The sequence below is a fragment of the Ceratotherium simum genome, chromosome 30, assembly GCF_057802395.1.
Source record: "Ceratotherium simum simum isolate JZ-2026a chromosome 30, ASM5780239v1, whole genome shotgun sequence".
Classification (NCBI taxonomy): Eukaryota; Metazoa; Chordata; class Mammalia; order Perissodactyla; family Rhinocerotidae; genus Ceratotherium; species Ceratotherium simum.
In genome coordinates this window covers 16548701-16572625 of record NC_141929.1, presented here as the reverse complement: position 1 = coordinate 16572625, position 23925 = coordinate 16548701, and the positions used below count along the sequence as shown (strand labels likewise).

At 46.3% G+C, this 23925-nt stretch overlaps 1 protein-coding gene across 4 annotated transcripts in view; it reads left to right on the top strand.

Annotated features, from left to right (window-relative positions):
* The window catches only part of ZFHX3 (zinc finger homeobox 3), a 243922-nt gene that overhangs the window by 131945 nt on the left and 88052 nt on the right, over window positions 1-23925 (top strand). For all 4 annotated transcript variants that reach the window (XM_087420010.1, XM_087420012.1, XM_087420011.1 and 1 more), the window contains one exon: window positions 15736-15967. In XM_087420010.1, the coding sequence (XP_087276136.1) occupies window positions 15736-15967 (232 nt within the window). The remainder of the gene's footprint in view (window positions 1-15735; window positions 15968-23925) is intronic.

Here is a 23925-nt window from a genome sequence, read left to right as displayed (position 1 = left end):
ATTGTATGTTGAATGCAATGACCCTGGTTTCATGGTAACTAAACCTGCATCAGCTTCTCGCTAATGTACCGCTAGTCATTTTATTCAGTAGACTGAGTAGCTTTCAATGTTTCTATGGGAAGGACACTGCTCATTAGTGGATATGTTCAGCCTTCAGTTTAGCTAAAATCTGAATGCTTTCTCAACCTGAAACAGTCGGTATTATTCTGAATGTTAAGTAACATAGCTCTCTACAAAGACAAAGTGCTTCCCAGTCATTATTAGCTGTGCGCCATCGTCATTCCTCACGGTAATGCCATGAAGTAGGTTCTTCGTATTACCATCCAGATTTTATCACTGAAGCGGGAAAGAAGGGTGACTTGCTGAAGGTCACGTAATAACAAAGCCCACTGGCAATTTGTGTCAACTCATGAGTCATGTTGGCGCTGGGGAAGGCAGCTGGCACCAGCGGGACTCACACCCAGAGGCAAGCCAGTCCTCCTAACAGGTTCTTTCCCGGCAAAACCCGATGATTTCATTAGCGAGGTAAGTGAATGGGCGATCAAGTAATTAATTCATCTCTGTGTGACCTAGGACCCCAATGAAATCAGATGGTGGGGAAGACTTGCTGAGTCTTCAGGTGCTCCTTCCAGCCGATTCTCATCACCTGACAACTTTTTTCTTTTTATTTTGCTTGACCGTTTATGAAGTACGTTCACATTGATTTGCTCGCTAGAGCCTCACAGCCCCTCATTGCATGGTGGTGTTATTCCTCGTTTGACAGTTGAGGAGAAAGCTTAGTGTCAGAGCCCCTCTCCTCTGCATGGTGCCTAACTCCCATGCCTGTGCTCACGCTATGGGACCTGACTCCTGTGTGTCCAGTAAGAGGGTGCATAGTCCCTGCCTTCAGGAACCTTCCAGTCTCGTTGGGGGATATGCCACATCCATAAAGCTGATAACCAACGTTCAGGGTGTCAGTGGGAAAAGATGTGCTGAGAGATTGAGACTTTGAGTTCAGAGAAGAAAGAATCACTGTGGACAGAAATAGGGTTGGAGATGGCATGCTCAGAAAGGGAGCAGAATTTGGCTGAGCTGGAATGCAAGTATGCATGGATGGCAGGAGCAACGCTGCCTGCACGCATACGCACGCACACGACCCCTGAGGGACCGAGAGGCAGTAGAGCTAGCTGGAGACAGAGTGTTCCGGGCAGTACAGTGGGTGATGAGACGCTGTAGTGGAAGATCCTTCTCATGTACGGAGAATGATGAAAATAATGCTTAGAGAAGATTAATAATCTCTCTCATTGTTGTGTGAGGAAACAAGAAGCAGGAACGTGGATAGACGAATGGAGAATGAATGAATCCAAAGCTGGAAGAAAGACCACTATAAAAACACAGGTGTTACCAGAAACTGGCACTGGCTGTTGGTTCCTCTGGCCTTATGTTATTATAGAGTAATCTGGAAAGGTCATTGAAATTTGTGTTTTAAGACTTAAGCCTTTAAAATACCTAATAAAAAAGACTCTATAGTCTATATTAATACTTGCAGAGCAGGCTACTGGATTTGAGATTCTAAAAAGACGTCACCTACAAACTGGTGTGCTAGTGATCAATTGGCTACATGTTAATACTGTAGCCCCAGGAAGAAACCACAGGCTGGTTTGTGTCCATATGTCGCCGTGTAACATAGTATGTTACATGTGTACATACTATGTTACATATATACAGAATATATGTCACCAGTAACATAGTACCTCCTAACATGCAGAGCACAGGCTGTAGCCTCCTGCCTCCTGACAGGCAGAGCATGTGCTGTAGCCTCCTGCCTCCTGACAGGCAGAGCATGTGCTGTAGCCTCCTAGTGCCCTGGAGCTGGCAGGGACTTAGCGATCCTCTCTCTAGTCTTACCTTTCCCCACCCTTCTTTAAACCCCCCTAAACTCCACTATTTTGCTCAAAGAAATTTTCCTCGTTGCCACTTTTAGATGCAGTTTTCTGAAACTTGGATTTCACTGAAGAAAATCCCTCATGGTTCTCCAGCAGGTTGTGTAAACCATCATCTGTATGGAATGAAGTTATGCCCCCAGCCGATCTTCTACTGTGGGTCCTTCCCATCTCCTCTCTGGTTCCTGGGCCTGCAGGAACAGAATGAACTTGCTGAATATAAGGAGAGGATGTTTTGGTCCATGTGGACCGGCTGATGAAAAACCTCTGTGTATTTCACCGTTTAAAAATAAATTAAAAACAAAAAAAAAATCTCACTGACTGGCCTCACAGCCACATTGCTTGGGAGCTGGAGAGCAGGAACAGGAGGCGGCATCTTTGGACCAAGTTGCTTGGAAGTCCCTGGGGAGGGTCTGTTGTGATCGGGGCTGCCAGCCAATCAGAAGGCTGGGGAGCCCAGAGTTGGGGCATAAACTGGAAGGGGAAAGAGGCACGTCTGAGCATTCGACTTCTGAGCCCTGTGGGGAATGGTCCCTTCCTTTCAGGTCCCAGAATTTAAAATTGATCAAAGTGAAAGACCAGTTCCTTAGGGTCTGGACAGCAGCAGTCAGTCATATAGGAGGATGAGAAATGGGAAATTCAGGAAGAAAATAAAGATGTATGCGTGTGTATGTAAAAAAAAAAAAAAAAAAAAAAATCTCATCCTGACTCGAAAACCTGGAGATGGTCAAGCGGCTGAGCTGTATGTTCCGGGAATGCCCAGTTGGCCACCTCCTTTCAGATGTCTGAGCACAGTCACCACTCCATCGGCTCTTGTAGACGTGTTAAGTTTAGAACTGAAATACACACTAGTTGTTTTCATCTCTAAAGGTGCAGTGGACACTGCTAACTCACCTTCATAGTTCTGACAGCTCGAGTTACTCTGCCTGAGAGGCATCTGTGCAGTTTGCTCGGTCCCTGTGCTCTTCTTCTAGATGTTCGAGATGTTTCTCACTATCTCCAAGTCTTGCTGTTATTAGCCAGTTTGAAAGTAAAAGAGCTCTTGTCAAAGCGTAGCTGTATTAAATCTATGTAAATATAGCCAGGTGTGTAGATGAAATGGAAGGATAGAATGATGGTGACCAGCTGAGTTGTCCTCTGCCTGGGGGACATTTTGGCTGATTTGGAGGAGGGAAAGAGAAGCACTTTTGTGATCCATATACTAAAAAATTAAGTCACTAAGTACAGCCATTTATAGTAATTATCTCCTGCCATAAAATCTTATTTAAACAAGCAGTAAATAGTAGCAAATATATTTATTCTCTCAGTCCCAACTTCCTGTCTCGGTCATCAAAGAATGTAGGGCCCACGTGGAAGCCGAGCAAAAGCTGTGCACAGGACAGTGGTTTGTGGTGGGCACAGATGGGGACCACCTCATGCTATGGGACCCGAGAGATGAGGAGACAGAGTTCTAGCTCAGGGGTGACGGGGAAAGACGTCCGGATGGAGGTACCATCCACCTGCCCTCAGAGTTGTGCAGCATTTCAGCAGGTGGAGCAAGTGTTCGAGAAGGTTTCCAAGCAGGAAAAGGCACCACGACCAGAAAGATTAGGGTTGATGGGTAAGGTGGGAACTGCCAGGAGTCTGATTTTATGTGGAGTGTGGAAGGGAGTGGAGGATGGAGATCTGAGATGGAGGAAGGGAATTTGGACTGGGTGAGATAGATCTTGAACAACAAGCTAAAGATCAAGAGGACCAATGGAGCATTAGAGGATTTTCCTCGGTTGTTCACACTCCAGCCAACAATTTTTAAGTACCTGTGTGGATCAGGAGCTGTGCTGAGTACTGAGGTAGAAAGATAAGCTTGTGACATGCTGTTCATGGTGTGGCGGAGGAGCAAGGGGTGATTTGTGACACAGTAAGATAAGTACAGCATGGAAGCGGCCACTGGAGGACTGCGGGGCAGGGAGGAGGGGGAAGTAGAGCCTGGGAGCTGGGGAAGGCTTCAGAGAAGGAGTGGCCTGTGAGCTGGGGCTTTGCACAAAGGAGGGATCTGATCTCTCTAGCTGTGTTTTTATTTTCACTTATTCTGCTCATCCCCATACCTGTAAAAAGAGACCCAGTTATTCTTATTTTACTTAAGTCACAATATGAGACTTAACTTTTGAAATTCAGTAGTGTGACCCACTCCATGGTCTTTTCCAACTAATAAAATAGAGTTTTCATATGGGCCTCATTCCTTTGATTTTATTATTCCCAGAAGCCTTAACATTCTGGAGCAGGTGGGTGGTGTGCTCTGATCCAAACTTCAATGAAAATACAGGTTTCTAGATATATCTTGGGCACTCAGCTGTTTCTGATCCAGAAAGAACCAACTCTCCTCAACTTGCTAGAAGATCATCCCTACTAGACGCCACCTTGCCTAACTCACCCTGTAAGAGAGTGGACATCACGTGGGCTTGCATCGGAGTCATGTGGAGAGCTTGTTAAAACCCAGATTGCTGGGCCCTACCTCAGAGTTCCTGTGGGTCTGTTTGGGGTCTGGAGGGGTTCCTAGGGAGTGCTGATGCTGTTGGTCCAGGGGCCACACTGAGAACCCCTGCCCTGGGTCATGCAGCCACTGGGAAAAGGAACTGCTCTTTTCTTGGTGAGACCTTCCTTGAGCATGGCCCTTTCTCAAAAACTTCCATAGTGGGCTCTTCCATACCTATCAGCAGGAACAAATGTGAAGATGCAGAATGGCCTCCGAGGGAGGCAGAATGGCTCTCCAGAGTCCTCCGGTGCCTGTGCGACTTGCAAAGGTGCTAGCCCATGTCAAATGGGGTTCTAGTCCCTTGACTTGCCACCTCCTCATCTGTGAGGGAGCAACCATTCTCAAGACCAAGATTTGATCTCAGAAATGGACATCAGCTGTGAGGAGTAGCATTTTTGTTCTCGTCCATCTTCAGTCCCCTGCCCCCCAGTGTGGCTGTCAGACTTGAAGATTCAGCCTTGTCTTCATTCTCTCCTGCTGGTTGGTGCTGGGACACTTCTGTGAGAGGCCCCCCTTGTGATCTGGAAATGGTGTGGAGGAGACAAGGGCCCTAATGGTCAGTGACAGCCCGAAGGAGGCCAGCAGACACCCAGAGATCCTCCAGCCCAATGGATGCTCCTGGTCTTTGAGCTCATGCCATTGCAATGATTAATTGATGTCCTCCACTCTGCTGGACAATTAAGGAAAGCAGGAGAAGGAGGGAAAAGTCTTCAGTTAGACCTAATTTGGCACCATATTGTTTTCTGTTAATCTATTTTGTTTTCTGTCCGTCTGTCCCAAGGGACGGGTGCCTTGCTGCTTGCTGAAGCATGCATAACTAATGTCCTCATTAAGGGCTGATCTGTTTATCAGGGCCATGCGAGGAAGCCAGGCTGCCAAACCTAGGCATAAGCTGGGGGCTGTTCCCTCCCTCTGGGCCTTAGCCCCACCTCATTAAGCTGGTCCGGGCTATTGATTGGGAGCCTGTGTTTGGAAGAGTCTTACTTACTCCATGCATTATCTTGACAGATTGATCAGACCTGATTGAGAACCTCTTAAAGGAACGAACAGCTGTAATGGGAAAGTTGGACTCTGTCATCCGTTAGGATGATTCTGGGAGCAAGAAGAACAAGGCTGACATCTTGGAGCAATTGTATTTACAATTAACATGGCTGAAAACGATTGCCTCTATTGATCCCCCCTTCCTGCAATTACAGCCCCATTGTTTACATTCCAGCACTTCAGTTATAAAAAGGAAATTCAATAATTATTGCATTATTTAAAGTTAAAGTGCCACAGAGTTTGCTGGCTACGCTCGCTGGTTGATTTAACGTTCGGGAAAATCCATGCTGGGCTCTCCATCTTGAGGCCGAACAGTATCTGCTTTTAATGAGACTTAAAAAAGGGGAGGGAGGAGAGCAAACCCAAGCGCATAGGGTGTTTTTCTGGGTTGTTTATGGGGGGAACCCAAAAGCAGGGCAGAAAAACTAGCCGTGTCATCGTTGGCAAGACTGTCTCTCCTCTCGCCACATGGCTGTCCGCTCTGCAGCCAGCCATCTCCTGGCCTCTCGACTCAGACTCAGCGCTATGTCCTCCAAGAAGCATTTTTCTGTTTTCACTCTCTTGGTCCCTTGTCACCTTCTCACAAGTATAACTGTCTCCTTCAACCTTCAACAAAATCCATGTAGTTTAAGGAGAAAGAGTAGAGTGTCTGTAGCAGCCAGGATGAGCGACATCAAAAGCGTTTCTTTAGACAGATTTTTCTCCTCTGCCTCATCACTTTCCCATTTTCTCTTTCGAGGGAAAAGTAAAATAAAAATTAAGCACTTCTTATAAGGAAGCAGTCAGCCCTGTGCATGCTCAATGCCCCCTGCCCGCCTCACCTGGGCTGCCTGTGTCCTCTTCCATAATGAAGGTGATGAGGGTGTTTGTCAGCAACTCGTGGGAGCTCAAGCAAAGCCTCCGGGTTTGGGCACCAGATTCGTGCTTTCAGCGGCAGCAACCAGCAAGTTCAAGAGCGTGGGGGGACTTTTAAAGACCACTTTGTTTTTCTTGCACTTGGTCGAAATTCTTCCTTGGGCTCTGTTCCAGCAAGACATCTGGACAGGTGTGCTCAGCAGGATGCAGAGCTCACGAGGAAAAAGTGATGCCTCATGTCTCACCATCAAGAGTCATGCTTTCAGCGACAGCCCCAGGAAATTTTAGACTGCAGGTGCGAAAGGGGAGAGGAAGATGAATAGAGCCAATTCCGACTTTTGTGAAGTATCTGGAGCAGGCCAGTAGCAGGCAGCTGCTTCCACGTGACTTTTTCATTAAAGAGGTGACTTCATGTGTGCAGGCACTGCATGATTTATCTAGTGTAGTTTGTTAGAATCTGAAATATTCGGGAAAAGGTGCTGCAGAGATTTTGGGCCTTGGAAATTTTCCTTCTTATAGGGAAACATCTCCATATGTTCTGACTTGAGCCAGCCCTCGTGGTCTAGAGGTTAAGATTCAGCATTTTCACCACCCTGTGGCCCAAGTTTGTTTCCCAGTCAAGGCACCACAACCCCTGTCTGTCGGTTGTCATACTGTGGTGGCTGTATGGTGCCGTGATGCTGAGAGCTATGCCAACAGTATTTCAAATACCAGCATGGTCACCCATGGTGGACAGGTTTCAGTGCAGCTTCCAGACTAAGACAGACTAGGAAGAAGGACCTGGCCACCCACTTCCAAAAAAATTGGCCATGAAAACCATATGAATAGGAGTGGAGCATTGTCTGATACAGCACTGAAAGGTGAGAGGATGGTGCAAAAAGACCGGGCAGGGTTCCGCTCTATTGTACACAGGATGGCTAGGAGTTGGAATTGACTCAACAACACTAAAAAATTCTGACTTGGGTCTGTGTTCTGTGGCATTTGCTGTCCAAGCCAGAGCAGCAGTTCTGAGTGTGGTCCAGACCAGCGGTATCACTGTCACCCAGGAGATTGTTAGAAATGCACATTCTCGGCCCCACCCCAGACCAGGTGAATCAGAAACCCTTGGGGAGGGCCCAATAATCTGTGGCGAAACAAGCTCCCCAGGTGTTTCTGATGCACGCTAAGGTTAGAGAACCACTGAGCTAGAACACCATTTGCATCATTAACAACCAAGCCCACGATGTTGTACCTGCCAGTCACAAATGAGGAAGCAAAATCTGGGCTCAAGCTAGAATGACGATGACTGTGCCAAAATTTAGGTAGTCCTCACATCTTACAAAGAATTTTCACATTTGTTTTCTCATGTGGTTTTTAAAATTGCCTCAGAGGAAGACAGGGCATGTATAAACATCTCCATTTTACAGACGAAGTAGTGCACCTGTTTTGACCACCAGGCAAGTATTTTTTCTGCTGTGTTGACTGTCATGGGATTGGAGATACAAATAAGCAAATCGCTCAGAGTGGATATGGGGAATCAGGGAGGTGTCTACCAATTATTTTAGCTGGGTTCTGCTTTCTTTCCTGGTCCTCATTTGGGATGTTGGTAGACCTGGTGCAGAACATGGTCCTTGATTTTTCTTATATTGGCACCCTGATGGGCAAAGAGATCCAGTAAACAGAATCAGTTTTGTGGCAAGGACATGGGTTTGGGGTGTGGACCCCCATGCACCAGTGGCATGTCTTTGGGCAAGTGACTTAAAAATTAAGCACCTCTTTTAAGGAAGAAGTCGGCCCTGTGCATGGTCAGTAACTTCTCCATGTCATAATTTCTATACATCACAGTTTCTTTACTGTCACCCAGGGATTCCTCTTTGAGGTAGGGGGAGGTGTGCTGGGAGGGGGACAGGAGAGGTTGGTTGTAAGGAGGGAACTGTCAAATAGGTAAATTCAGTAGACATTCATTTCCATCCCTAATCCCAAAGCTTCACTAATATGAAAAATGATAGAAAAATAATAGCGTTATTTATTTATTTTATGGGCTCTCTATGCATCAGACACTGTATTAAGCACTTTATATGAATTACCTCATTGAATCCTCCCAGTGGAGCTGTGAGGAGGTTCTGTTATTGTCCCAGTATTGCAGATGGGGAAACTGAGGCCCAACAGTATATATAACTTGCCCAAGTTAGCACAGAGAAAGGGTTTTCCACCGGGCTATCTTAATCCAGAGTGTACTTTAAACCACCATTATTGGCAACAATTTGACATAGAGTTGATTGAGGACATGCCCATGTGTATGGTGGCTTTTATTTTTGTATAGGGGCTTAAATCTGGGAGAGCTGGAAATTAGTGCATCTTAATGAAGGAAGAAAGTTACTGTTACCAGTACACTGTCCTAGTGAAGGGGTAATTTCCAGGTGCTAGGAGCTTTAGGTAGTTCCAGAGGGCAGTCAGTGTGATGTTAGCCTTGTGGGACTCACTTTCTTGTTTTACCCACCCACATACCTCCCTCAGCTTCCAAGCTCTGTATATAGATGCTCGTTCAACCATCATGGAAACTAACCTGCAGTTTGCTTGTGACCTCGTGCTCTGGTGGGCCCCTTCCTTAGGGTGAACCCCTGCATACCTGATAAGCTTCCTCTCCTTCGTGGAGTTTTCCTAACAGATTTCCTAATAGAGGGGAATGTAATCTATTATGTGAAGACATCAACATTCCACAAGAGTCCATATTTGGATTTTTCTAGAAAAGATTCAAAGCCAAGGCAGATACAACCTATAGATAGGTACAGATTTCTACTGTTATTTTTCCTTCTGGAATTTACTATGTTTCTCTCAAGGGAACACTCATATTGAGACTTTTGAATCAGAAAATATCATTCCTATAAGGGAAAAGCTGCAGGGATGGGAAGTCTTGACTTCAGCCTTGGAGCTCGGATACAATCATGGCTTGTTCCAGGGCGTAGGGATTCTGGCCTAGAAACCAGAAAATAGGTCAGAGCAACGCAAATGGATTGATCTAAAGGAACATTTTTACTTCCTTTAACTTTCTCTTGTAAATCGGGGCTGGGGCTTATATCTTACGATGTCTGCAGGGCTCCTACAGTGAAATAGGACTAAATTAGCATGTGCCAAGGATGAGGGCATGAGTGTGAATGAAAAGCCAATATTAAACAGAAAATACATATATATTTAGGTTGACCTTCCGGAGGCCTTCCTAAGAATGTGACATTAAATTTGGAACTGTAACACAACCTCTGATTAAAAAACTTAAAACTCTGTAACACAACCCCTGATTAAAAAATTCACCGCCCCCATTCCTGGTTGCATTACACCTGAAACAGTTTCTTTTAGGCATTCAAGGTGAACACCTAGGTCTGGGGTCTCGTGTTCTAGAACGCCGCTGTGGTCAGTGGAGCGTAGCTTGACGGCTGTGGACTTGGCATCAAGCCTTAAGTTCCAGTTCTATGTCTTCCACACTCTGAGACCCTGGGGGGAGTCACATGACCTCTCTTGACCGTTGGGTTCCTCCAAGGACAAGAGCCAAATGCTACCCACCTCATGGGGCTGTAATGGGGAGACTGGAAGTCTCTAGGTGTTTCCTCAGCGGTAAATGCTGTGCATGGGTACCACGCTGAATTAACACCCACTTGTATCTTTCTTTTTTCATCTTACAATGTGGGGAATTAGCAAACTAACTCTGGACCCTCATCTTCCCATTCCTTCTCACCGGAAGCGTTAGCAAGATTTTTATAGTCCTCACCCCAAGGGGAGAAGCCAGAGTCCCCTGGCATGCTGTGGTTAGCAGATTTTCCCGCCAGAGGCATGATACAACAGTGGCCTCCTCCACAGGGGACCTCTGTTTTATGGAGAGAGAGGCCCTTCCCCCTGTCTTTGCCTAGATGTGCTTCAGAGCCCGACGGGTGTCTCGGAGGCCTTTCTGGACGCGCGCCGTGGGGCTGCTTCTCTGTGGCGCAGGAGGTGTCTGGTACTCCCTGGGGTGGCCCATTGCTTGGAGGAATGCCTGGGAGCTGCCTGACCCCATCAAAGACCCCACCGTTGGTAGAGTTGCGTTGTGAGTGTGGAAAAGTGTGTTGAGGGGGTGGGGGAGCTGTGTGCGTGTGTTGATAGTAACAGGTGTTATTCCCCCGAGGAAGTTTCACTTGTGAACCCTGTGTGTTCTCACATGTGGATGTGTGTGTGTGTGTCAGAATGTACTTTGTCCATTTCTTCTTGAAACGGGAGGCTTTGACAAAACCTGATCAATATTTTGCATTCCATGCATGAAGAGCCAGATGTTAGAAGTTTCCTATTGCTGGGGAGGAGGAGGGAGCGCAGCCCCTCCAGATTTATAGAAATCAATGTTCTCTGACAGAAGTTGGTTAGTTTTCCTGGGAAACAAGTAACAGGAACACATTTTTTTGATTTTCACGATGAATTATTTTCTAACAAGAGCCCTCCTTTCGTCTCTGACTCTCAGGCGTTGGCCAGGGTGAACGAGCACAACATATTGATGGGGTAGAATCCCACGAAGTAACGTGGGCTGGCTTCTTCTCTTTCTTTTCTTTTTTAATTATTCATTTGCGTTTTGCACTCACCTTTACATGCCAGGCTCATTATTGGAGGTGCCTCTTACTGCAGCGAGGGCTCTTTTCCGAGTTCTTCCCCCTAGACCAGACCCAGAAGAGAAGATGTGGGACATCAGATGTTTCCATGTCAGGAGCACAGGAGTATCCCCTTCCAGCTGCACCGAGAGGGGTCGTAAACAGTGCCAATAAGATCAGAGAGAGGTGCAGGAAGAGGTCTCTGACCCATCCGAGTGAGCCCACGCTCTGCTCAGTTCCAGCAGGAAGTGCCGACTGCCTGGCGTGTGTCAGTCAGATCCCTATGTGGGGGCAGTGAGGACAGTCTGTTACCTGCTGCACCGAGGCAATTTGGAGAAACTGGAGATTGTTGGGCTCTTTTTCTGCTTCCATTTGTGAGTCACACTAGATACTTATTCTTCTAATAGGTCATTGTACTTCTTTGAGCTTTCAAAAAGTAAACCCTCTTGCCAACTGTAGAAGTTTCTTTCAGTGGAAACGACTGTGCGTTTCCAGTTCATATAACCCACTGTTGTGCAAGCAATTTTAAGCCAGCTAGTTGATTGGAGGAATCAAGGAAACCCTTATGTGGCTTCAGGTTATAGGAGAGGCTGGCTGGACCCAGTGAGTTTGGGTGCCTTCAGATGCCACTTTTCTTTAGCTGGGTTGATCTTTCTTTCTTCATTGACTGATTGGTCCTCCTTTCTGATTATTAGTTTCTGGACAGATGCCAGTTGTTCTTGGATGATTTTCACTGGTCCAGCTAGTGTATTCTCACAATGGTCTTCAAGCCGAAGGGATGCCCTGCAAGTCACCACCATCACTGCGTTCATCAGCTGCAGGTTAAGCCCCTCGGGTAGGGCATAGTCTGTGTGCATTTGCGTAGTGTCTGATGTGTCCTAGACACTTAGAACCAAACCCAGCCCTGCCCGATGGGCTCAGCAGCCAGTTTTCTTTGAGTCCACATGTAGCCCACATGCCTTACAGCACACTAACCACAGTTGAAATTGTTGGGTTTTTCTCTTTTTTAAGCTGTACACCTGATCTGATAGAGGGGAGCAGTTAAGAATCTTGAACACAGAGTAAAGAAAAATGGAAAAAGCAAAACAAAACCTGGGTCCCCCTCCCAGATGGACCCCAGATGGGAGAACTCTGTGATAGAGGGGCAGAGGGTTAGGGGGTTCAGGATTTGTGGAGGAGAAAAATTTCTTGCCTGGAGAGGAGAGTTAAGAACTCTGGAAGGAGGCAGCTCCTTTACTGAATGTTCCACTGGGATTTGTGCCTTGGTGGATTCTTCATATATTACAGTGAATTTAATTAAATACATTTTGATCCCAACTGAGGGTATTCTAATTAGCTGGGTCAGGAACAAATTATTCTCCTTCCTTCTCCAAATGAAAACATCTACTCTGTTCTGCAGGAAAGCATGTCCTTGACTGACTGGCTTGCCCCGGTGGAGCCCTCATCAGCCTCTCCAGCCCCATCCGCTCCTGCTCTTCCTTATTAGCAGGTTCCAAGGGTGGAATTCCAGGGACGGGTCCAGTGCCACTTGGGAAAGAGAGGATGTCTGGCCAACATGGTCAGGGCGTTGACCCACTCAAGGCCTGGGAAATGGCCAGATGGTGTGGAGAAGGTCACAGAGGTCAGAGCCCTACTGCCAGCTTTGGGCCCTGTTTGCTCCAGCTTGGACAGCCTGAGAAATACTGTGCGATAACTTAGAAAATTTGATGAGAACAGGATCTGTCACAGGCAGGTAGACTTCAGGAAGCTCAGGTTGTGAGCGGAAGTTTGGATTGAGATGTAACCTTTATAAGCAGGTGTTTCCTAGCAACCGAGAAATAGTTTATTCTGGATTTTTGTGTGTGTGTGTCTTGGAAAATGAACTTGGAGTGTAAGAGCAAGCTCGGAATTCTGAATTAAGCTTTTGTGCAGGTCTCTAAGAGAGGACCCCAAATGTTCCCTAGACCAGGATCCATGGGAGAGGCTGTGGCTCTGTTGACTTTGTTTCCTTTTGTTCTTTTCTCCACCGTTTGTAGTGTTTGCTCATTTCTCTTCCAAAATGGATCTCGAATGGCGGACAGAAGGATTCCTGGTGGCACAGGAGATTGCCATTTACCACCACGAGTTCGAGCGTAGAGTGGTTTTGGAACGTCTTCATCATATCAGTTATTTTTAAAGCAGGAGTCCCCAGTATGATGTTTATTTCGATTCAGGATTCATACAGACCTATCACCCTCAGGGACAAATGACATTTGACATCTCAACTCCCATCCAACTCCTTTTGGCCATGTTATCCTCTCTTCTGGCTCAGAGATTTGGAAACCCCAGCCATTTGGAAGAGAACCTTCACATCCATAATAAAATTTTATGTTTAAGATTCGGTGTTTTATTGCAAGGAAATCCTGCTTCACGGGAAGGTAATGGGAATTTGGGGGTAAGGCGTTAGTGATTCTTGCTCTGATTTCCATAGTTTACAATTCCACCCAAATCCCTTGATAGAACTTACTGCTTTGGATTCCATGGTTATTTCCCCTGTTACCTTTTATTCAGTCAGTTTTTGTTAAAGCTTTAAAAATGTGATTCTCTTGGTCTTAGTGACCCAAGACAGCAGGTCCTGGCTCTTATACAAGTGTCCTAAATCCCAAGCCAAACTCTTGCTCCCAGGAATATCTTGGTCCGGTTTTCGGCTTTTGGAGGACCTTGTGGAGAAGTCAGGGAGAATGGATGTGGGCAAGCTCATCGTTTTCCTTTACATCTCGCCCATCAGACCCTCCATCTCCCCAGGGTTGCAGTCACCAGAAAACATTGCTTTGGTGCATTCTGTCCTCCTGAAATTCTCTGCCTTACCACAGAGGAGGCAAATTGAGGATAAACCATTAAAAAAAATCAGCTCAAATTTATTATCAGTTGTAATTTTTTAACGATTAACATTGAGCTCACGAGTTCTGGTTGTGAAGCTGCTCTGGGGCAGCTGCTGCTGGTGGGGACATTGTTTTGTTCCAGGGTCTGCACTTGAGTGTATTAAGTCACCCATTTCTGGGGAAAGAAGAGATTGTTCTCTCTTAGTGCCTATGAAACCCTTCACATTCTTACATGCAAGTTGGCATCAGAGCATGAGTTATGTGGAATAGTTTAGCCATTTATATGATTGAGGGCCTGGGCCTCCCTCCCCTCCCACGCAATGATTTTTCCACACCCCTGCATTGGTGCATTCGTATTTCCTCTTCCAGTAAGGTGCAAACAGGCTTCTGGAATGTTCACACTTTTTCGTGAACATAAGACATGCTCATGTAAGCACATGAGCCTCAGAGCTGTGTCGTCCCATAGGAAGCGCTGGTAGGGCCACTCTGGTATTTTCAGTATTGGGCAGAGTGCAGGGCATCCCGACTGCTCTGCCTTCTCAGTGTCTCACATTATAACCTGGACAAGAACGATAGCCAAGCATGATCAGAAATAGTTATCAAGGCGTGGGCATCGAACAGAACGAGTGCGGGTCAGAACGGAGAGGAGCAGCACATAGTGGTTCTGAGGCATTTGTCATGTGGCTCCTAGGGCCCGGCTCCGGGCACTGGGGCTGGGGGTGAGGGCAGGGAGAAAGAGGGAAGGGCAGGTGGTAACATGAGTACATAAAACACATTATCTGAATTTCCTCCTCCGAAAGAATGCTGGGGGATATGAGACCTGGGTTCTGGTTTTCTCTCGCCCGCTAACTAGCTGAGTTACCTTGAGTCAACCACTTAAACTTTTTGGAATTGTTTCCCCTACTTTATGTGCACCCAGTAGAAAAATCTCCTTTTCCCCTAAAATGGGTCATTTGAAATGAAGGGATGGCCTTTGTATATCAGGAACATATCACTTCCCTAACAGTTAGTAAAGAGGGTCCATAGCTTTCTGCGTATTCTCAAAGAGGCCCCAAAAGGTTGTAAATTTTATCTGTGGGTAATCTTTGGTTCTTCTCCCAGACACAGAAGTCGGAGGTCTGCTCACTGTTGCCAGGATCTCTCCTCTTCTTTTGCCCCTAACTTTCATCCTGTGTGTGCCTGCCTCCTCCCGGCTCTTGGGCTTCCATATTCTGGAATCTGAGCGCTGTGTCTACACAAACACAACAGAGAGCGTAGTTTTGCCCGTCTGTGCACTAAGCCACGTGACCTTGAGATGTTGACAGGGAACTCATCTGGAGAAAATTATTTTTTTGTCATTTTTTTTAATCCAGGGGAAAACCTAATGTTGGGTGCTCCTAATAGACTGTATGTAGTTCTAAATACAAAAAATTGACTCATCTTTCTTGTGAGAAAGCCAGACAGCAGCCCTGGCAGAGGTTGGCTAACTGTTTCTGTAAAGGGCCAGAGAGTAATGTTTTAGACTTTGCAGGCTATATGCAGTCTCTGTTGGAACCATTCAGCTCTGGTATTTTGAAAGCAGCCATAGACAATACACAAGTTCACAGCCATGGCTGTGTTACAATAAAACTTTATTTACACAAAAGGGCAGCAGGTTGGATTTGGCCCTTGGGCCATCGTTTGCTGACCCCTGATTTAAATAAAGCAGGCTGCTTTGGAGAGTGAAAGGGGAACCTCTAATTATTGTGTCAAGAAAAGCGGTGTTACCCTAGGAGGGTCCAGTCCATCAGCAGCGTTTTCAGCCCTCTGAAAGCCACAGGGAGGGGACGTCTGGGGGAGACAGGAGTGAGAGTCAGCTGCTTGTCCTCAAAGAGCTGCTGGAGAAGGGGCCACTGACCTCTCTAAGAATCTTCTCTGCGGGCTGTGGCCAGGACCAGGTGGGCTCATGGTGGCAGTGGGCTTCCAGTGGCTTACCTGGGTGTCCCTCTCCTCTGCCCTCGCAGCACCTGCAGCAGCACGAGAGTGGCGTGGAGGGCGAGAGCTGCTACTACCACTGTGTCCTGTGCAGTTACTCCACCAAGGCCAAGCTGAACCTCCTCCAGCACGTGCGCTCCATGAAGCACCAGCGCAGCGAGAGCCTGCGCAAGCTGCAGCGGCTGCAGAAGGGCCTTCCGGAGGAGGACGAGGACCTGGGGCAGATCTTCACCATCCGCAGGTGCCCCTCCGCTGACCCAGGTGAGCGGTCTCGCAGGCACGGGAGGCCCAGGGTGGGCCTGGGTGTTGACCTCCATGAGGCCTCCTGAGGACTTCAGTTTGGTGCAGCTGGCCCTCGAGTCCATTATCGACCTCACGGGTGACAGTGGTGTTCTGGAAGGAAGGCGCATGGATTGTTGCCCTTTTTATTTTTATTTTTTTAAAGGACGTAGCACCACGTTTTTTTCTTCAGGCGGCACGAGCCACTGCCCAGTGAGCAGGCCAGCAGAAGATGTTTTGTCCCCTATCCCAAAATTCCTCGGGTATATGTTATAGATTCAGTATATTAGTTCACACTGACATAAATAAAGCAAATGCTAAGTTATGTCTTGCTCAGTATTAAGAATGGGCAGTTTGTGGCCTCAAGTCTGTTCTGTAAGAATGAACTTGCAAGAGGATCAAAACAACAAGAGCTTGTTATAAACATTTTAATTATATTTGAGAGCTACACTGGTTGTTCCGTGGCTCAGTGCTGCCTGCTACTCCACAGAGTCAAGACCCTCTAGTGGGAACTTGCCCCGTTTCTGCCTCCCATCCTGTCATCTCATCCACAGTCACCTTTCTGTGTACCTCCCTTCCTCCTCTTTATGACTCTCATTCCCGTCGGGATCTCACTGGATGGAGTCAGCCCTCTCTTCTGTTTTTTCAGCCTTCCAGCCCCTTTCTCTCAATGTAGAATCACAAGACAGTCGCTCAGCTCTTTAAAAACAGTAAAACAAAAGCTCTCCCTTAATCCCGTGTCCCTCTCTCTCTCTACAACAGAATCTTCAAGATTCTTGAAAGCAGAGTCTGTGTTGGTCGTCTCCAGTCCATGCCTCCGCCTACCATGGCCTGTTTCCGCCCTTGAGAAGGTCACCATTGACCTTGGATTTACCCAACCCAATGGCTACCTGCTGGGCCTTATTCTTTTTTTCCTGTGGTCTCTGAGATTGTTGCACCGTCCCTGCTTGAAGCTCCCTTCTCTGGGCTTCCAGGGCATGTTTCTCTCTTGTCTTCCTGCTTCTCTTGACCGTCCTCCACGCCTGGCCCTGGCTTGTGGTCCTCAGCCTGTCCTACATGCCGGTGTCACCCGGGCATTAGGCCCTCACCCTCCACTCCCAGCCTCTTGAAGCTTTGATCTCCTGGCGTTGCCAAATGCACTTCAGACAGCTTCCTGGATTTTCCGTTGGTGCCACCTCAGAGATGCTGAGTTCATGACTCTCCCCCAGACTTCCTTCTCCTTCTGATTGCACGTCGTTGAATGACCTGGCCAACCTGGAGACTGGGACCCATTCTGCACCCCTCCATCGCCTACAGCACCCTCTCAGGCACTGAGCTGTCATGGCCATGTGGAATTTTCAATCTCAAAACCTCTTTTAATCTCAAAAAATTATCAAATTTCACGTTTTTATAGTTTTTAAAGGCAAAAAGTTATATAAACCTTAGTATGAAAAATGACATGGTCTTTTCCCATCCTGTTCCTGAGAGCAATGGCTTTCAAGTTTTAGTTGTTTCTTTCGTTACTTATTTCCATATTTCTTAACATGCTTCTACTGTTTCTTGATTTTTTTTTTTTCTTTAACTTTTAGACATTACCTTTTGGTTTTCTACTCTGGAAGATGAGGATTTCACTAGTACGCCATTCTATAAACTCAAGCACTTATACCCACTTACACACACCCCATCCGCAAACTCACATGACACCATACACACACACGTCCCATACTCCATACAGACTTACACATTCACACACCCACCCATGCACACATATACTCCACACACACACACACCACACACACACCCCATACTCCATACACCTTCACACTCACCCCATACTCCGTACACACTCATACACAGACACTGCACACACACACCCCTCTACCCCCCACCCCACACTCGCTCTCCCCCACACTCCCCAGCCTCCCTACGCACCGCATCTCTCCCTCCCTCCATCTTCCATTATGATTAAATAATAATTTGGGGTTATATTAATATTCAGTGTTTTCATTATTCTAACTCTATAAATATTAATCACAGCTGAGCCATGTAGAGTTTTATAATTTCATTTACCTTCTTGTACAACTTTTTGTTTTCCCCGGTTTTCCAGGTACCTATGATTAATTCATGGCTCACCTTCTGCCAGAGTAGACATTTCCGCCTCTCTGAAGGCTCTGCTGTATCAGTGTTTCTGTCAGCCTCTTATCAGTTTCCTCCTGGAGGCATCCCTCCTGAGCCCCTGCACGCCTCTCCGTCTGCCTGCTCCTGTCCCTATCACCTGGCTGCAACTTTGCTCCCCTTTTCCACGTGAAATGAAAGTGAAGTCCCACCTGACAGGATATACCAAAATTTGAGAAGGTTTCCTCCCCGTCAGAGTAGTTGAGGTTTCATACCACAGTGGAAAGGCCAGTCCTCCCGACAGTATGAATCATTTCTTTAGAAAAGTGCCATTGGGCCCCAGGATAATCTCTGTCACCTCCAGGTCACCGCAAGACTGTCCCTTCCTTTGTGTTTTTCAAATGCCTCTTCTGGTTAAAGTTCAGATGCCTTAACCCGTGGGGCTTCTGCTTCGTGTCTGACCCCATCCCTCTGCATCTGAGTGTTCTCGTGGGGGGCGGTGCCCGGCACCTACAGACACGTCTGTGCCGAAGACTGAGACCATCGTGCCATCTGGCTGGAGGGTCCCCATTCCCCACTGGGGTGTTTGGCCTCTGTTTGATCCTGCCACTCCCCATTATTCCACTGGTGAGTCATTTCATAGGATTCTCCTTCCTCTACCAGTATACGCAGACCTATTTATCTCAGCGTTGGTTTTTTTTTTTTTTTTTAATTTTTTTTGCCAGCTTTACATACGTCATTGTTTTAATCTTCCGTTAAAAGCTGGTCCCTTTCACCCCTCAATTCTTTCTTTCACTCTGCTCAGAATTCCCTTTTTATTAATGAGGTGCCCCAAACTAAATAGTGTACAGCTGCCATTTCACCCGGACTCTATGGACTGGAACAAACAGTTCCCTGTTTTATAATGTAATACTTCTATTTATGCAGTCCGCTCTGGAATTGCTTTCTTACACCATTGCCTTCTGGGTTTCTCTCATTTAATGCGTATTAGGGGTTCTTTTTCCCCCTGAAGTGTATGAGCAACTTTCGTCTAGATGATAGACTTCCTCTCTGTATTTCAAAATCCTTTTGTATTGTCTTTGGCCTGGAGTCATGTTTTTGCTCTCCACCCGCCTCCTTCCGACCCTCTACCCCCCTCCCCCTCGTATACTTGGGCTAAGTTTTTAGTCTTGACTAATGACAAAGGGGACAAATTATTAGGTAATATTCATATTGGCATTAACAGTAAACTGGGTGCTGTTTTAGAAACCCCTTTAAGAAAACTCATCTTAAAATATATCCTCCCTTCCCCCAGGGATTGGCTCTTAAAAAATTCTTGAAGGAACGTCTTGGGGGGCCGGCCCCGTGGCTTAGCGGTTAAGTGCGTGCGCTCCGCTACTGGCGGCCGGGGTTCGGATCCCGGGCACGCACCGACACACCACTTGTCCGGCCATGCTGAGGCCGTGTCCCACATACAGCAACTAGAAGGATGTGCAACTATGACATACAACTATCTACTGGGGTTTTGGGGAGAAAAAGGGAAATAAAAGGAGGAGGATTGGCAATAGATGTTAGCTCAGAGCTGGTCTTCCTCAAAAAAAAAAAAAAGAATGTCTTGAAGAAAAGGGACATTGTGGACCTGGTAGAATTAAGACATTGAAGGTCATCAACTTCAAGTTTTATTAACACAGACTTGATAAAATAGTCCCAATTTTCTCCTCTCTGGCATGAGGATTGGGACATTAATCTTCAGCTGGAAACGTCATTCATGCAGCAGATGGAAGCCTCAGGGAGTCTGAGCACCTTGGAGGAGCCTGCCCGCTCTGGCTCTGAGCTGTGTGTAAATGGTTGTGCTGTCTAGAGCTCTCAGTACTGGCGTTCTTCCCTCTCCTTTCCTTCCTTCCCTCCTCTGTTGTCCGCATATCAGGAAGTTTTAAGCCATCAGAAATTACTTCCTTTCTTTTTCTGAGCTCAAGACCTCATGCCCTAGTCTCACACCACCTTCTACGGGTATTAAGACTTCCCTTGCTGAGGCTGGTAGAGTGAACTCTAGAAAATTCCCTTCCCTGTGGATGACAAAAATATGGTCTCTTCAAATTTGGATTAACTTAAGCCAACGTGTTTCCAATCAGTCAGGGTCACCACATAGCCTGCCAGCCGATATGAATGTGTAAGTATGGAGAAAAAGAAGACCTCCTCTGCCCTTCAGAACTTTGTGGTAGTGGCCAGGATTACACTTGCCACTGGTCACATAACCCCTTGAGAGGCTTCATGGCCAAAGGTAGAACGTCTAGGTCCTGCCCTGCACCAAAGGGCTGTCGGCTGCTGGCAAGGTGCTAATAATTAGGCCACTGTCCTCTATATGGTCCTGCTTGTGGTCAAGCTTCACCCTTACGTCAGTGGGCAGGCTGAGTCCTGTATTGTATTGTCTTTAACCTATTTGTGATGATCTTTGGGTTACGTTTGCCTCCCTCACCCCCACACTAGACACACACACGCACACTCACACTCACTGGGCCTTCTCAAAAATGTCTTGGAAATTCACATCTTAGAGAAAAGAGTAACCTAACCAGGTGTGAGGTTCCCTCTAACCCCAACATTTTTTTATTGTGGCCTGGTCTTTTCATTATTGGCTTGAGGGTATTTTCTGCAAGCCCAAGTAGTCTGTTGACTTTGTTGGTATTTGGTCTTGTCATTTAATCCCCACACACAGATAGAAGTAGAGATAGCCCGTCGTCATAGGCCGACACACTGGGTTCTGTCTCTCAGTTGCTGACATTGGCTAGTTGTTCCCTGTAGTTGACCAGAGGCTCTTGGAAGATGGAAAGCTCTCATAGGTGGGTCATGTGTAGGATCAGCTTCCCTGTTTGCTTATTAAAAAGGCATTTCTGGCTCCCAGGTGAAACTGTAGTTAATTTCACTCTATCAGTGCCCTGAGCTTCGAGAAGACAAGAGGCCCTTTGTGTTTCTGTGTCAGCCTGCCTTCTCCTCCTCCTCCTCCTATTTTCTCTCTTACCCTTGCCTTAACTACTTTTTCTTTCACGTAAACACAGATCTCCAAACTTTGCACAGATGTAATTTAATGATTCTTTATTGAGCGCCTACTATATACAAGACTTTATGAGTTGAGGGACACAGCTGATATCTCCTCTCAGTTCTTGGCATGGATACACTGGTTAATGCACCAGCCCAGGCGTTCGAGACAATTGTACGATGACTCGGTTTACAGAGGACACAGTCATTCAGAGTTTAAGAGAATATTTTGCTTGGAGTGGAAGACGGCATCCCCCTTTCCTGACACATCTTTGGCGCTCAAGGTAGTGAATTCCTGGGATCAGGAGGCGGAGGCAGCTTGCCAAGGGATGATGTGGTTTTGGTGACAACTTATACTGAAACACTCACTGGCTTCGTTTGATGGGTCATTTTTTTGAAGCGAGTTCCAGGGAGTTCTGCTTAACTCATACAGCTTAAGAGAATAAGAAAAATGTACTGTTTTCTACTTTCTCATTTGGTTTTCTTTTTATTTTTCAAAATTGTCCTAAGGCTACCCTCTAAATATGAAGTACATCTTTTTGTGTGTATGAATTGCTACATGCAATTTCTAAGTAATTTTTCACACTAAAATGTGTTGTGGCCATTTCTGAGATTCTGAAGCATTGTTTTTGTAAAGCCAAACAGCTCTGTTCTTTCTGTTTTTCTTTTTAATTGTACGTCTTGTCGACGGGGCTTGGGAAAGGCGTAGGGATAATATATTTCTAACTAGAGAAGTTAAACTCAAAACAAATTGGGTGACTGAAATTTAAGCACTTACAGAGGAATGGAGAAAACAGGACTTTGTCTGTTTTAAATATATTCCCTGATGAAGGGCTATTTGGACAAGGATGGTAACCCTCAAATATGCTTGTTAGAAAGATTCTTTACGATGCAAAGATAAAGAGAGATCATTATGTATTGACGTGAAAGAGAATGTAATACTGTTAAATGAAAATTGGAGTTTACACAAAGTGTATAGTTTGATTCTATTTTTTTTTAAGTATTTTTCTTAAAATTTGAAAATAGCCATTCTAAGCAAAGTTTGTCATTGGCGTCTCTGGCTGTTTCCTGGGTGGGATCTATTTATACGGAATCTATAGAGTATCAGGCAAGAGCTCAAATGTCGGTGGTGCTTGTGGATAAGATATTAGCTAATGCTATGCCAGGGAGTAAATCTTGGTTGTCTTTTGTTCATGGAGATAGTTTTCTGTTTGTCAGTGTGAAGTATACATAGTTTGATTACTGTCTGATTCCCTTGCATTTTGCATCTACATGGAAAGGACGGCAGCAGTTCTCAGGATGTACACTGTCTTGTTTTTCTGTTGCAACAGAGTTCCTGATTTGCGTTAATTAGTCCTCTAACAATCTACAAAGGTCAGTGCCAATTGCCTGTTCATTTACATTTGTAATTGTGATGGCTTCTGATTACATATTCCTTGTCTTAGTCCTTCCTCTAAGTGTATGCTAGTGTGTCCTTCCCTTCCCCTCCTCTTACACCCCCCACACACGCGCATATGCACACGCACATGCCCCAGAGCAGTGTGGCAGCCGAGGATCTGACTCTTAACACAAGGAGCCTTTGTAGCGATGGCCCAGCCTTCCCTGGAACTTGAGTGTCTGTTATGGAAAGGCATCTTGGAGAGGCTATGGCTTCTAAGTTAGGGATCTAATAAGCCAGAGTCGGGGAGATTATGTCGACACCAGGCAAGAAATCTGAGAGCCATTATCTACCCTTCTTGAACTGGGTAATTAAGGGCAATTAAACTTTTCTGCTTGCTCTCTGCAAAATATGCTAATGATCTGGTCTGTTGGAAGGTGGACGTGTGCAGAGTGCTGTTTCACTGCTGTCCCATGCTCCGGGTCTGGAAAAGTCCCTCTGGAGAGGATGTGACATCATCAGGATAGTCACTTGGGCAATGGGTCTAGAGTCTACAACCTCCCACCTGATCTATTTCCTCTCTCTCTTCTCCAGGAGAGACGAGCATCCACACCCAGACATTCCATCTTTTAGAAATTATGCGAGACCTGGTTGCAGTAGCCTGAGTTGCAATGATTGTTACTCATTTACCCTTTCATATTCTAGATCCACCATTAAGTATTGCTTTATTGTTATGGGAGCATCAAAACTACCAGGGTCTTGTTTTGTTTCAGTATATAAAACTAGAGCATACGTTGCCCTATATGTTGGGCTGTACATACGGCTATAGTTGCTGGGCCAGTTAGCCTTGTTCTTGGTTGGAGGCTCTGGATTGTCCTGCACGCTGTCCCCTGGGTGGGTAGTAGTGTGTGCCCTCTCTGTCACCCAGCACTGCCCACTCTGAGAGGCAGCAACACTGTGGTTGCTCCCTTCTAGGGAGGATGACACCCAGTGGCACAGCAAAAAGAAGAAAGGCACCTGTTGGTGGTTACTGGAATTAGGAGAGACTGTGTGTGTTGAGCGTGAGCGTTGGGGGTCCCCTGTTTAAGGATATGAGCATACCAGAGAGCCCAGAAATGCAGGAATCCCCAAGGGAGTCACAGCATGTCATGTCACACCAAGTGTTATTTTCATGTAACCTTTATGCCAAGTCATCTTGGAAAGGGGAGTGTCCAAGGAACTTGAAAGTTTGAAACTTGACCCTCAAGTGAGCATGGATTGCTAGCTAGTGAGTGGGTTTTTGCTGAGTTAGGGATTGGAGTTCTGTACCTGGATTTCATTTGAGGGTAGGGGCCTTGTGATGATGACAACTGTAGCAGGATGCAGTGGTTGTCACCTGCTGTCCCGTCACATATGCAGATCCCTCATCCCAGCCTATGCACTTAACACCTCCTCTGTCGCCCAAATGTATTTTTCA